At 40.3% G+C, this 14,548-nt stretch overlaps 2 protein-coding genes across 5 annotated transcripts in view; one reads left to right on the forward strand and one right to left on the reverse strand.

Moving 5' to 3' along the window:
- Positions 1 to 7,033, forward strand: part of XDH (xanthine dehydrogenase) — a 77,993-nt gene extending 70,960 nt beyond the window's left edge. Inside the window, 4 exon segments of the mRNA XM_042455403.1 lie at positions 1,070 to 1,135; positions 2,827 to 3,015; positions 3,863 to 4,030; positions 4,370 to 7,033. Of these exon segments, the coding sequence (XP_042311337.1) occupies positions 1,070 to 1,135; positions 2,827 to 3,015; positions 3,863 to 4,030; positions 4,370 to 4,420 (474 nt within the window). The 3' untranslated portion in view covers positions 4,421 to 7,033.
- The window catches only part of LOC121924212 (carbohydrate sulfotransferase 9-like), a 32,644-nt gene that overhangs the window by 15,884 nt on the left and 2,212 nt on the right, over positions 1 to 14,548 (reverse strand). For 2 of the 4 annotated variants that reach the window (XM_042455447.1, XM_042455425.1), the window contains exon 2: positions 12,670 to 12,996. In XM_042455447.1, the coding sequence (XP_042311381.1) occupies positions 12,670 to 12,996 (327 nt within the window). Of the gene's footprint in view, positions 1 to 10,164; positions 11,303 to 11,587; positions 12,997 to 14,548 lie in introns of those variants that run through there. The other 2 variants (XM_042455436.1, XM_042455415.1) reach the window with 2 other exon arrangements.

Below are 14,548 nucleotides of genomic sequence, written 5' to 3' on the forward strand. Positions count from 1 at the left end.
CAGATCTTCAGCCAAGAGACAACCCTTTTGCTGAAGTGTTCTTTTTTAAAAATCCCTATAATCCTTATAGCAAAACCTCTATAATTTAGGCCAGCTTCAATCACTTTATTATATATCGGAGGCTGAGGCTAGGCTGTGATATGGCAGCTGGGTGCCAGTCTAGCTTCTCCAAGTGAGAAATTCCAAAGTCTGGGACTGGCTATCAAGAAAACCTTCTTTAAAGCTAAAGAACCCCAGGTAGGGAGAGCAGAGGGCTTGTCGTCCCTGTATTTTTTCTTTGTAAATTATAGCCATTAATTGCACGTATGAGGCCTAAATACTCTGAGGACACCAGATCCCATCTTGGAGGCTGATCAGGGTCAGGGTGGGTTCTTGGATAAGATACCACCAACTAGTACTAATTGCTGTTGGCTATATTTCAGAAGAAGGAAGCAGGCAATTGCAAACCACTTCTGAGTGGTGAAGTGGTTAAATGCCTGTACTGCAGCCACTCACTCAAAACCATAAGGGTGTTAGTTCAAGACCAGCAAAAAGGGCTCAAGCTCGACTCAGGCTTGCATTCTTCCGAGGTTGCTAAAATGAGTACCCAGATTGTTGGGAGCAAATTAGCTTACAGTTGTAAACCTCTTAGACACTGCTTAGGCGGTATGAAGTGGTATATAAATGAGGCTTGTTTTTTTGTGTTTGAGCATTTGTTAGCTAAGAAAACCCTATGAAATTTATGAGGTCACCATAACTTGTCAGATGACTTGAAAGCATGTATGCATTCATATTCTAGGTATGGTTAGATTATGGGTGCATATAAAGGTATTTGTAAAACATTGCATTTTATACATATAAATTAGCTTCTGCAAATTTTATGACATGCAGAAGTAGCCACATAGCCTCAGACAATGATGCATGCATGCCTGAACTGAGATTTGACCTGTAAAGCTCCAGCTAATAACAGGCTTTTTGCAAAACCTGTTACAAACTATATGAACAGGCAAAATCAAACTAAACCATATTTTAGTTAATTGTATGTAATTTGTCCTGTGGTTATTCAGTCTTTTTTCCTGTCCATATTTAGAATCTTCGCACAGACATTGTGATGGATGTTGGCACCAGCTTGAACCCTGCCATAGACATTGGGCAGGTAAGTAATGCAACAAACTCATGCTTCCTCAAGCCGAAAAAGATATGTGTGCAAACGGATTATATTCATTAATGGGCAGCATCAGGCCTGATAAACAGTGGCAGTTACATGCATTTGACTGTGGAATATGCTGCTATGGAGTGTGGTGGAGTCTCCTTCTTTGGAGGTTTTTAAAGAAAGGCAGGGTGGCCATATGTTGGGAGTGATTTGATTGTGCATTCCTGCATGACAGGGGATTGAACTGGATGATCTCTTGTGATCCCTTCCAACTCTATGATTCTAACGATTTTAGCATGATAGATTGTTAATTGCTAGTTTATTTTTAGCTCATGTTTGCTTATTAAGTTTAAGCAGCATGATGCATTTCTGTATGCTAGACAGAAAAAGGGAAAGCATTTAGCTGAAGGGCAGTCATACCTGAAGGGCCTGAGAACTCTGACACAGGAGTCTTCAATTCATCTAAAATACTATCAGGATTCATTTCATCCAAAATCCCGCTGGCAAAGCAGTAGTGAAGATGGAGCAGTTTTCTCTTTTCATTCCAGTTCCACGGGGGGTTTGACTTATTCTTCTCCTGTTGTCAGCAGCTTTGGTAGGTGGGCAACTTTGGTGTTTCTGGGAGTCTACGTCCCTCCCACCCTCTCCTAGGTCTCAGTGGACTACATCTGCCCAGAAACCTCAGTACTTAAAAGGTGCATAAACATGGTCAATCATACTTGTGAAGCTTCCATATACAGTATATTGCTTTTAAAATACTTTAAAAATACTTTTTACAAATCAAATTAAAGAGGTTTATTTATTTATTCAAAAACAGAAAAATGTATTCACCTCCCTCAATCAGGAACTTTCTAGGTGTATTGGAGGATAAATTTCCACCTTATCAACCAGTCCCATCTAGTGGGTGGTGGCTTCTGTGTCAGAAGTGCGGTGACTCTGCCTGCATCTGTGCTGAAGAAATAGTGTAGTTTGACACTGTTTTAACTGCTGTGGCTCAGTGCTATGGAATCCAGGGATTTATAGTCTGTTGTGGTACCAGAGGTCTGTGACAAAGAAGGCTAAATTTCTCACAAAATCACAAATCCCAGAATTCTGTGGCATTGAGCCATGGCAGTTAAAGCAGTGACAAACAGTGTCATCATTTCTGAGGTGCAGATGCAGCATCTAATGCATGTTTTAGCTAAACACTTCACAGAAATTATCCAAGCTGTTAAATGCCAAAGTAGGTTCAGCACCTTGGACAGTTATTTTAAAGCTGAGACTAAACTCTGCTGTGAATTCACCATCTCATTGTCATCAGAGCCCTAGCTGCAGCCACAACATGTCTGGAGGGCAGCCCATGGGGAAAATATGATTTATACGTTGTATTAGTTGTTTTATGACACATAAGAGCACTCAAAGCTTTTAAAAAATATAGTCTATGTGAAGATTTAAAGTTTCTCTAAGTCTATGCAGGATTGTTTTTCTTTAAGCATTAAATTAGAACCATCTTTCTCTGCACTCCTTGGACTGAGTAGTTCATCCAGGACAAGTGGCATGACTTCCATATACATTTGGCCTCTTAGGAAGTTGGAACATTGTGGCATTTGGCTTAGGTGTGTGCATTCACTTGGTACCTTTATGGACAACTTAGTTGGAGACCTTAGTTTTGTGTCCAAATAAGAATGCAATTTTTTCTTTGTTTACTTTTGCAGATAGAAGGAGCATTTGTGCAGGGAGTTGGACTCTTTACTCTAGAGGAGTTGCGTTATTCCCCAGAAGGCAACTTGTATACTCGAGGGCCTGGGATGTACAAAATCCCTGCATTTGGTGACATCCCAACAGAATTCCATGTGTCTCTTCTCCGGGACTGTCCAAACAAGAAAGCCATTTATTCATCTAAGGTAATTGCAACATGGGGAAATTTTCTACAGAGGCTGTGCATTCCAACTTAAGTTGCAGATGAAGTTATTACCTTGATATTCTCCCTGTGCTTTACACTGAATACCATAATGGCGGTAAATCTCTCACACTTGCAGAGCAGAACATTAATATTCAACCCTTTCACATTCTGAATATTTAATTCCAACTAACAACATGGGACCTATTTTTAATTTTTAGGTCATATTTGGAATTAATTGTAACCCCAATCTGACTATAGATTTTTTCATATATATTCAGTGAACATAATTCATCATGTACTCTTGTATATTATCTTCCTTAATAAACTTTTGAAGCTTTTAGCAATGCATCACAATGTATGGATGTGAGAGCTGAACAGTGAAGAAGGTGGATACAAGAAAAATCAATGCATGTGAGATGTGCTGGAGATGAGTGCTGAAGATACTGTGGACAGCCAAAAAGATAAACAAATGGGTCCTTGAACAGATCAAGCCTAAATACCTCTAGAAGCCAAGATGATCAAATTGAGACTGTTATACTTTGGCCACAAAAGGCGTGACTCATTAGAAAAGGCAATAATGCTAGGAAATTTGGAGAATAATAGAAAAAGAGGGAGACCACATGCCTGATGGCTAGACTTAATTAAGGAGGACCCAGGCATGAAACTACAAGACTTACACAGAGCAGCAGAAGAGAGGGGGTCTTGGAGATGTCTCATCCGCAGGGTCACCATGAGTTGAGGTCACTTGAGAGCAGTTAGCAACAACAACAACAGTCTATGTGAGCAGTTTTCTCAGGTGTGAATAAGAAATGCTTAGTGTAATGCTTGGTTCTCTTTTATCTCTGTAGGCTGTGGGTGAGCCTCCCTTATTTCTGTCAGCCTCTGTGTTTTATGCTATTAAAGATGCAATCATTGCTGCCAGGCAAGAATCAGGACTAAAAGATCCATTCAGATTAGACAGCCCGGCCACTCCAGAGAGAATTCGCAATGCTTGTGTTGATGTCTTCACCAAGATGGTAGGTTAATTTACCATTTTTTCTAGTTCCTTAATCTTCTGTACTGTACTCATGGGCTCAGCAAGGGGAGGGCCCTATCCTATCATTTGAGAGTGAGGAAGTCCACCTTCTCCCATAGTTGATCTATGTGCCACCATTGAATATTGATAATTCCAGTTTTGCTCTGTTTGGGGTTTGGGGAGGAGGGTCAATAAATCTGAATATGGCTATATTATGTTGTTGCCCAGCAACTGGAACATGGCATGTCTAGGGCTCGGCTTAGACATACCAGGCCAAAATAAATATTTGTCACACTTCTTTTTCATTTATATTAATTTAATTTAATTTTTTTCTGTACAGTGTCCATCTGCTAAGCCAGGCACTTTTAAACCATGGTCTGTGAGAGTATGAATGAAGGAATCGCAAGAAAATATCTCTTCTCATTAAGCTGGTTTTACCTCAGAGGACCAAAATAAAAAGTGCCAAGGCTCACTGCCGAAAATCCTGTGCATGGGCTGATGATTCATGAAGCTTTGTAATTCAGTTTTTTTAAAAAAAATAGTTCAGTCAGCTGCCTAAGAAAGTTATTCCTGGAATGTAAATGCAATGAAGAGAAAAAATGATGGTCTGTGAAACTGAAATTCTTGCAAGATTCATTTAAACTTGCATCAAAGATTGGAGAAGCACTTACAAGCGCATCCTGTTTGTGTGTTCATTTTTGAAGTGTAATCACTCCATTCAGAAAATTCTAATGTAGCTATTTTTCCTTCTTCTATCTTCTTCTTAATCTTTGTGAAGGATGGTTGCAAGCACCAATGAGGGCAGGTCCCTAGCGCAATCTTCCTCTGCATCAGAAAGAAGTGGAAACTTTAACATCCTAATTGATGAGCTTTCAACCTCTGCCTCCAATGCCTAATTTTTTTTCTGTTGCTAAGTCAAGGATACTAATTATGTTAGCAGTTCTGCACAAATGTTAGTTAATGTCTCGTTCCTTTTACTTGGAAGTAAGAGACACTGGTTTCAGCAAAGCTTATTCTCAAATATATATATATGCATGGAACAGAAGCTGAGGACTGTAATCTGGAGTGGACAATTGTGATGTGGGCCCCCCCACATTAGCCCCCCAGAGACTTTGGTCTCTCTGTGCCATTTTAAGCCCAGAAGAAGCTTTATTTAAACAACAAGAAGTGACTTGAAGTCACTTCCTATTTTTTCTAAATGCTTTTTCTTCTTGTCCTGAAGTGGCATACTGGGACAAAAATGTGGTGAAAATACCCCAAGACCCCCTAGAAGGCACTTGGGGCCATTTTCTTTGATTTTTTTCCCTTTTTACTCAATACTACCCACTGTCTTCTCATCCTAGGTGTAATCCTCTCCTCATACTCCTGGGAATAAACTCCATTTTGGCTGAGCATGTATAGAAATGTGAGAGAGTTATGAAAAAATCCCATAATGTATGTGTTATTAAATAATACAAAGTCAGGTATTCCCGCCTCTCATGGTACATTTTCTCATTTTCCCCCTGGGAATAAACTGAATAAGACATTCAGTTCTGTGGACAAATACGTGTAGAAGCTTCTCTAGAGAGGTTGGCTGTCGCAGTACAGAAAGTATAGAAAGGTTCAACAGAATACTCCATTACATGGCTCTCTAATTAGGTTTTTCTTTCACCTGTGCTATGATGTTTGTGTAGAAATACCTAAAATGCATTTTGATAGCTATTTATGCATCTCGTAGATATTTTTATATAGCATTCTGCCATTATGGTGGATTAAATCAGATATTAAAATTTCATGTGAACAATGTCCAGTCAACTCAGAGGATCAGAATGATTGTTTTTTGTCAACACTTGATGGACTGAGCTATTTCTCTGCTTAATTAAACAAAAAAGAAATAGCCCTAAAAGAATGTAAACATGGGGAGAGTCCTTGACAGTTGGACCTATTTGCTCTCTGACTATTGGAGAAGTGAAGATGGTGCTGAATCATTGTCCAGGTCTCTTTCCAAAACATGTGTTTATTCTCACTGATGCTGGAAATGCTTGAATGCAATTTAGGTAACCCTGTAAGTTCCCTTGCATAGTTCACACTCCATTGCCTGGGGCTGTGCCACATTACACTCCTTGTGCTAAAAGCATCCTTTTATAAAATATGATTGCCTTATAGGGAAAGATGTTGAGTCAGTTAAATGCAGACTTTGTCACAAAATGTTCAGAAATCAATGATTCAAAGATAGTGATTTTGTATTTTCCTCTTGGTATTGGCGAAGCAGGGTGGTGTAGTGATTTCAACATAGGACTATAACTGGAGACCAGGATTTGACTCTCTGCCCTCCATGGAAATCGACTGAATGACCTTGGGCAAGTCATACTTTCTCAGTTTCAGAGGAAGGCAAAGGGAAGCCTGCTTTTGAATAAATCTTGCCAAGAAAATCCTGTGAAAGGTTTGTCTTACAGTGACCATCAGATGGAAACAACCTGAAGGCACAGAGCCTTATTGTTGCTAGCAGAACAATATGAAGCAAGTTGTTGTTGTTGTGTGCCTTCAAGTAATTTCCAACTTATGGAGACCCTAAGGGTTTTCTAGGCAAGTTTCTTCAGGAGGGGTTTGCCATTGCCATTCTCTGATGCTGAGAGTGTGACTTGCCCAAGGTCACGTCAAGGTCTTGGAGACATCCTTGGAGAAAACCCACAGAAATTAACTGTAGAATTATGTTAGTCATGAGCTGCTACCCCCTTTGATTTCAGAGTGTCTACTGTATGTCTGGCTCCAACCATTTGTTTTAATAAGTGTTTGCTTGGGTGAAATTCTTTTGGTACACTATGTAAACAGTTCCATTTTTTTCTGGGGTTGGTAATGAGGGAAGGAAGACAAAATATGTCAGCTGTGAGCAGCCTATTCCTCCAGTGGCTTACTTCATTTGTGGCATCAGTCCCTGTGGCCTTTTCTTCCTGCTGCCATTGCTTACACTGATGTAGAGATGTCAGCATAGTGAACCAACAGGACTTTGGCTACTGTGGTACTGCTTAATAATAGGATATATCTGCTACTAATATTTGATATTTCTAAAAATGAAACTTAGTATTTTTTTTACTCCTGTTGGAATGAAGAAATTGGGCCGATCATGCCTTTAATCTTGTGGTTATTGTGTGGATATTTGTAGTGTGTATACATTTTGTGGTGCACGGAACAGGCAAGTCACAGTGAACCCTAGTGTAATGCTGTTGTCATTCTAGAATGTGACTTTTTGTTATGCTTAATAGAGCCATCTTTTCCCAGTCTGTGAAGTTTGCTATCATGAACCCAACTTCTCAGAGTCATGAAGTGTTCTTTTTTCAAGTGCTTGTTGTGATCCTTGTCTAGTCCATTAAATATTATGATTAGCAAGCACAGGCAATATAACTAAACATAACTGTTGTACAAGTTACACAAACTAAACATATCTTTAGCATAAGATTCTAAAAAGAAAAGAAAAAAGAAGTAGAATTAGCAGTGACATATCATTGTTAATATTCCTCCATAGGAATGAGAGGTTTTGAGGAAGCATTTCATGTTATTTTAATTGAATGCTTTACAGAGTTCTTTTAAGGAGCTTTCTCGTTGATTGATTGATATTGTTCTGATCTGAAGAAATTCTGCTTCAAATAAACATTTTTGCAAAAATAAACAAGTATTAAAAATGCTTTGGAAATTTGTTTATTGGTAATTAGTACCCACACCTGATCATGATGAAGAGTGCATTCAGACTGTAGAAATAATGTTTGACCTCAATGGCTCCATCTTACAGAATCCTGGGATTTGTAGTTTTGTGAAGCAATTTTCGGCAGAGAAGCTCTGCCAGCAATCTTTGCTTTGCCAGCAATCTTTGGCAGAGAAGGCTAAAGATCTTGTAAAACTACAAATTCCAGGATTCCATAGGATAGATCAATAGCACTTAAAGTGGTGTCAGACTGCATTATTTCTACAGTGTAAATACATCCATAATGTGCATATGATCCCTCCCCCCACTTCTTAGCATTTGTTGTACAAAAAGTGTTGTGTATGGTGAAGAGGCATTTTCATATTCTGCAGAACGTATCCCTGAATGCAACATTTTGCATCCTAGCATCAAATGATTCTATGAAAAGGAACAATGCACTTTCATGGGAGAACATAAAAGGATGCCTTCTAAAATGATACCAACAAAGGGCTAAACCTGCTCTTTACTTTGTACTGTAATTAAGATGACAAAACTAAGGATGTCGTACTTTGGGCACACCATGAGAAGGCATGACTCACTGGATAAAACAATAAGTCTTGGAAAGATGGAAAAGCCGAAAGAGCATGCCAGATGGTTGGACTCTATTGAGGAAGTCACAGGTATGAATTTGCAGGAAATAAGCAAAGCAATGGAGGACAGGGAGTCTTGGAAATGTCTCATCTACAGGGTCATCATGGGTCAAAAGAGACTTGAGGGCAGTTAACAACAGCATCATTAACTAGCCCTGTTCCTACCTTGACAGCTCCACCCTCCCTCTCCACAGCCCCATATTGGATAGTGGTTTTTAGGTCACCCTCCCAAATCTCAGAGGAATTGTTAAGGAAAGTCAAAAGCTGTTCCTTTTTCCTGGCTGCTCAACTACAAATACAACTTGGCCTACCCCCCACCCCCACCCACTGATTGTATTTGAATTTTGTGCCCTGTTGGTGCCATGAAGCTATAGTTGCACTGGGGAGAGAGTGGCGGTGAAAGGGAGTAGTTTTGCAGAGGTAAGCACAACTCACTTAAAAGGTTAGACACTGGTCCAACCCTCGGTTACATGAGCATGTGGCACCTACAGCCTTCTAGCCAATGGGTTGCTTTCTAAATAGTGTGATGAGTAACTGGAATGCATTACTTTTCAAATACTATAACAAGTACCAATTATTTTGAAAATGTGACTTTCCAAGTTCTAATCACACAGTTAGAAAGGAGCATAGTAAGCAGGTACAATACTTTCTAATGCAAAAAACCAACTGTATCCCTGCAAGGTACTGATTCCCAAGACAAAACACATGAAGCTTAACAGTTTCAAAAACAAGAGTTATTTGCTCTTGAAACCTCTTGTGTCTTTCAAAATATTTCATAAACATAGTTCCATACTTCCAATATTATCCTTGAACAAATATTATCATATTAAATTTTTAAAAAGGAGCATGGCAGTATTTGTTCCTCAAAGAGTATGGCTCATAAGAGTGAAACGTGCACAGATGCACCACTCATTTTATTCATCATACAAAGGTTAGCAACTGGAATGCCCTGACTGAAATTCAGTGTAAATAGGCACTTCCTTCTCCTTTTTGCTAATTCAGAGGCAAAAGAGGTGTGGAGAAAGAGCCATTTGTGATAAGAAAACAAACCAGCAGGTCACTTGAGAAGTTGAGACTGGAGGGGAAAAAACTATTTTGAGTAAAATATGCTGCTGGCATCCTGTTGGTGAAGTCAAGACTTCTGCCATAACAACTCAGATTTTTGGTTATTGCAGAGGCTGCAATTCTATCCTGATCACACAATGACCAAAATCTCCCTCTAAACCCAGCTTCTAAGCAGCACAACCCACCCCCAATATGACCATTTCTATGTTGGCAGGGGATCTTCAGACACATCTGAAGAAGCAGACCAAGTCTACAAAAGCTTATACTACAGCACGTGCATGTTATATGTGGGCGCACCATACACATCTTCCAGCATATGCTGGAAGCTGCACTGGAAAAACTCCTCTTGCACCCCTGAAAAAGTAATGGGGTGCGCGCTGTGGGCACGAGCCCCATTACTTCTAATGGGGCTTGAGCATACATGGTTTTTCCCTTACGCGGGGGGGGGGGGTCTGGAACGGATTCCTATGTAAGGGAAGGGCATGCTGTACAACCTCTTTCACACAGTCTCAGGAATACGGCAACATCCCTTTACATGCTGATATTCCAGACTAATTATGCCTCTGAATCCATTTCCATGTTGGGAATGGGAAAAGAGGACCAGTGAGAATGCATCCAGCTATTTTACTTTAGCTGGGTGCACTGCATGAGCCAGTGTGGCATGGTGGTTTGAGTATTGGACTATAACTCTGCAGACTAGGGTTCATTTTCCAGCTCGGCCAAAAACCAACTGGGTGACCTTGACAAGTCACATGTTCTCAGCCTCAGGAGAAGACAATGGCAAACCACCTGTGATGAAATCTTGCCAAGCAAACCCCATGACAGGTTTGCCTTAGGGTTGCCATAAGGTGGGAAATGACTTGAAGGTACACAAAACTCTCACACACATGGGTGCACTGTAAGGACATGATCTGCAGAGATCTCTCATGGGCCCCCATGGATGCCTGTCACAGTGCATTCAGCTACAGGAAAATCATTAGACACATTCACAGTGATCCTGCTATTCTGACAACACAGAAATGGCTGTGCTGGGGAGTTGTGTTGCTTATAAGGTGGCTTTTGGGATGGAAGCACTGGGAGACATAACTACATAGACAAAGCTGCATGATATATGTACATCTCCTGCTGTGGGATCTTGGCCATATGGACTCAGAGGCAGCTGTGCTATTATGCTGTAAAACACAACAAAATCCCCCAAAAGCACATCATGGTGATTCAGATGGTAAAACAACCTGAATTTCACTGTCAGTGGCAGGTTTTACCTGTTACATCACCTAAACATATTTCTGAGGCCCTTTCACACTGTACAAATATACCACTATAATTCCACTTTACATACCATGACTTCATCCAATGAAATCCTGGGGTTTGTACTCTGATGAGTCACTAGAGTCCTTCCCTACCCACAGGATGGAATCATGACAGTTAAAGAGGAGTCATAGTGCTATAATTGTATAGTGAGAAAGAGCCTCAAATGTGACAGTGTAAATACTTCTTAGGAAATTCACAGTACTCTGTCTCAAAACGGGAAGGAGTGGTGTTGCAGCTTTGCACAGGATAGAGTCACCCTACATCTCAAAGGGAGTTTCTTTTGTTACTGGCAATGGAGAGAAGAATTTTATTAGCTGACATTTATTACCTTTGTCACAGAATCATAGAATCATAGATTTAGGAGATTATCACATGGGCAAAAATTATCACATGACATTCTGCGACATCGCCTGCCCCATCCTGTTCTTCTTCTGTTAGTGAAATGGAATAGTCCCATCTCCAATGCACGATCTCCAGCTAGAGCAACACCAGCAGATAGTTGTCCAGCCTCTTTTTGAAGGCACCAAGAGAAAGAGACCCCACCTCCTCTGTAGGTAATTGATTCCATTGCTGAACAGCTCTTACTGTCCTGCACGACAAAAAGGAGAGGTGCTGCTAGCAACACCAACCCTCACTCCAGATCACCTTAAGCAACATCTTAAGCCAATACCTCAAACAGGACTCAGACCATTTGGGATTCTGACACTGGAGATTATTGCACTACACTCTTAAAGCATTGCTATTCCACTTTAACTGCTCTGGCTGTCTGCTACTGCATTCTAGGGTTTGTAGTTCAGTGAGGCCTAAGACTGAATATTCTAAATGCCCCTCCCTAAACTGCAAATCCCAGATTGCAACAAGAGGCAGACAGAGCAGTTAAAGGGGAATAGCAACACTTTAAGCGTGTAGTGCGATAATCTAAACTGTCATTTTTCTTCTTCAGTATGATTTGTAAGTCTTGCCTGATGAAGAAGCCAGTGAGCTTTGAAAGCTTGTGTGGTGTAATGTATTTCACTTGGCATAATAAAGGTATCACTGTGATGTGTATTATGGTTGTTGATTTATTAGACAGTCCTCTCTCACTCATTTCCCCCCCAAAATGATTCTCAGGAACAACTGATCCTGAACATAAATCTATACTAATCAACATACTAGTTTGCCATTCTATATCTAGCACTCGTTTCCCCCAGAACATCTTAGGATGTATCTGCACTGTGGAAAGAATGCAGTTTGATACTAATTTAACTGCCATTGGTTCATCCTACAGAAACCTGGATTCATAGTTTTGTGAAGCATCAGCACTCATTGGCAGAGAAGGCTAAAGACCCTGTAAAATTATAAATCCCAGGATTCCATAGGATGGAGCTGCAGCATGCAAAGTGTTGTCAAACTAAAATTTTTATACAATGTAGATGTACCCTTAGTTTTTCTGTATTCATAATACTGTAAAAGTTTTTATCCAGTCTTCCTAACTGCTTTCTGAAATGCAAGTGAGGTCCCAGAGCAAGCTGTGAGGGAAGCGAAATGCAGCAAAATCAAATCGAAAGAAGTGGCAGAGCTGTTTCCTCTGCACAAGAGAGAGTTCATTGAACATTTGCTCTTCCAACCAGCTGTAGGTCCACCGGACTTTGGAGTCTATGAACTCAGGAATCTGGATGCTTTCTGGAAACCCTGTCTGGAGCATTAAATGGCGCACCTCACTGCCAAGAAACCCAAACATCACAATATAGTCATATTGGACAATACATGGATGGCACAGGCTAACTAATGGTGTCCATTCAGCATTGGCATTCCTGGATTGACCATCTAAGATGTACTGAATGAACTCCTCAAAGTTTAGACCTTCTGCCAATCCATGCATGTAAGCGTAGATGAGTCTCTGGAATGGATCCCTGATAAAAATCACTTTTGTGTAGGATTTCAGCATGGCCTCCATCGATGTCACATTGTACTCACTCAGTGCCTTAGAAGTTCCAAACTGCTGGTGGTAGTGGACTGGCATCTGTAATGTAACATCTTCTTTCTCCATCAGCATTTCCAATAGCTGCTCCCAGCCTTCCACCCCAGTGCCTGGTGCTTTGCAATACAGGAAATTGAATTTGTTGTTCACCGCAATGGAAGATAGTGTTTGAGAAGCTTCTTGCTGGGTATGAGGAAGTTGGTTGATTTTGCTACGTTTGCTGCAGAAGGACCTCAGTGTTTTTTTCTTGAGCAGTTGAACATGCAGAAGAGTGTCAAATGTCACCGGTGAATCTGCTCCTTCATCCTTAATACTCAGATTGTCTGCAAATTGCAATATGGAGCATTGAGTCAATCCATTCAAATGACCTGTAAATAATATTCTGTTTTCTCCAGCTGATAGGTCAGCAGTACTATTATTAAGTTGCTTTACTGCTACGAAATACAGTCAGCCCTCCATATCCACAGATTTTTAATCCATGGATTCAAGCATCTGTGGCTTGAAAGTATTTTAAATATATATATAATTTCCCAAGAGCAAACCTTGATTTTGCCATTTTATTTAAGGAGCCCCATTTTATTATGCCATTATATTTAATGGGAGATGAGCAACCACTGATATTGTTATCCATGGGAGGTCCTGGAACCAAACTCCAGCAGATACCAGGGGCCCACTGTACTAACCAATAATGAACTATAGAAAGAGATTCTTGCTGGATGTGTTGTTTTTGAAATATGCTTTTCAGAACAAGACTGTAAAAGGTTTTTGTCTTCTAATGTATAGAAAAAATGTGAAAGAAAATGAGTAAATATAAGTTACTCTACTGATGGAGTTTGCTTGTTATCTGCTTCATGGTCAGCTAAATTAAATGCTACACTAAAGTGTTACAATCTTCCATCACAGTTAATATGGTTTAATGGAAGTCTTCATAAAAACAGAATATATTGTACGGTTGGGCCTCCTTATCCACCCATGGCTTGAAAACATTTTAGAAAAATTATAAATTTCAATTAGCAAACCATGAATTTCTATTTTATATAGGGGACATGATTTTGCTATGCCATGGTATTTAATGGGATCCAAGCATTCATGGATTTTGTTATCCATGGGGGATCCTGGAACCAAACCCCAGCGGATAACAAGGACCAACTGTACATATTTAGCGTTTGGTTAAATAAATCACTTTTACAGTTATGCAGAGTATGGTGAATTCAGTTCTAGAGAGAAGAGTGTTAAATACCTATAATAATAATAATAATAATATTTATTTGTATACCGCCCTCTGGCAAACCAATCCGGGCGGTTAACAACAGTAAAATATAAAATATGACAATTAAAAACACTTTATCCCTCCCCCCCTTAAGACAGTATTAAATAGTATAACGTATTAAAAATACAATATCAAGGATAAAAACAGCAATTAAAACTAAAAACTAAAAACCCTGATATCCCTCTGTTGATCCTCAACCATCTCTAAGATGGGGCCACGGGAGGAATGAGGGAATCAGGGAACCTGGGCCGGGATGGTTAATCTGGAAAGGCCTGCCGGAAGAGATCCGTCTTGACCGCTTTTTTAAAGCTGTCTAATGTTGTTATCTGACGGATCTCATCCGGCAGGTCGTTCCAGAGTTTGGGGGCGACAGCAGAGAACGCCCTCTGGGAGGTTGCCGCAAGCCTAGATTTTAGAGGCTGCAGCAAGTTCCTCCCAGAGGACCGGAGAGCGCGGGGAGGATTGTAGGGGAGGAGGCGGTCTCTAAGATAGTTTGGACCCAAGCCATTTAGGGCTTTAAAGGTGATAAAGGTGATAAAGGTGATAAATGGGATACCTGCCCATTACTTGAGTGTGACAGACTCTAATATGGGTTGGAAAGTTTT

The sequence above is a fragment of the Sceloporus undulatus genome, chromosome 1 (assembly GCF_019175285.1).
Source record: "Sceloporus undulatus isolate JIND9_A2432 ecotype Alabama chromosome 1, SceUnd_v1.1, whole genome shotgun sequence".
Classification (NCBI taxonomy): Eukaryota; Metazoa; Chordata; class Lepidosauria; order Squamata; family Phrynosomatidae; genus Sceloporus; species Sceloporus undulatus.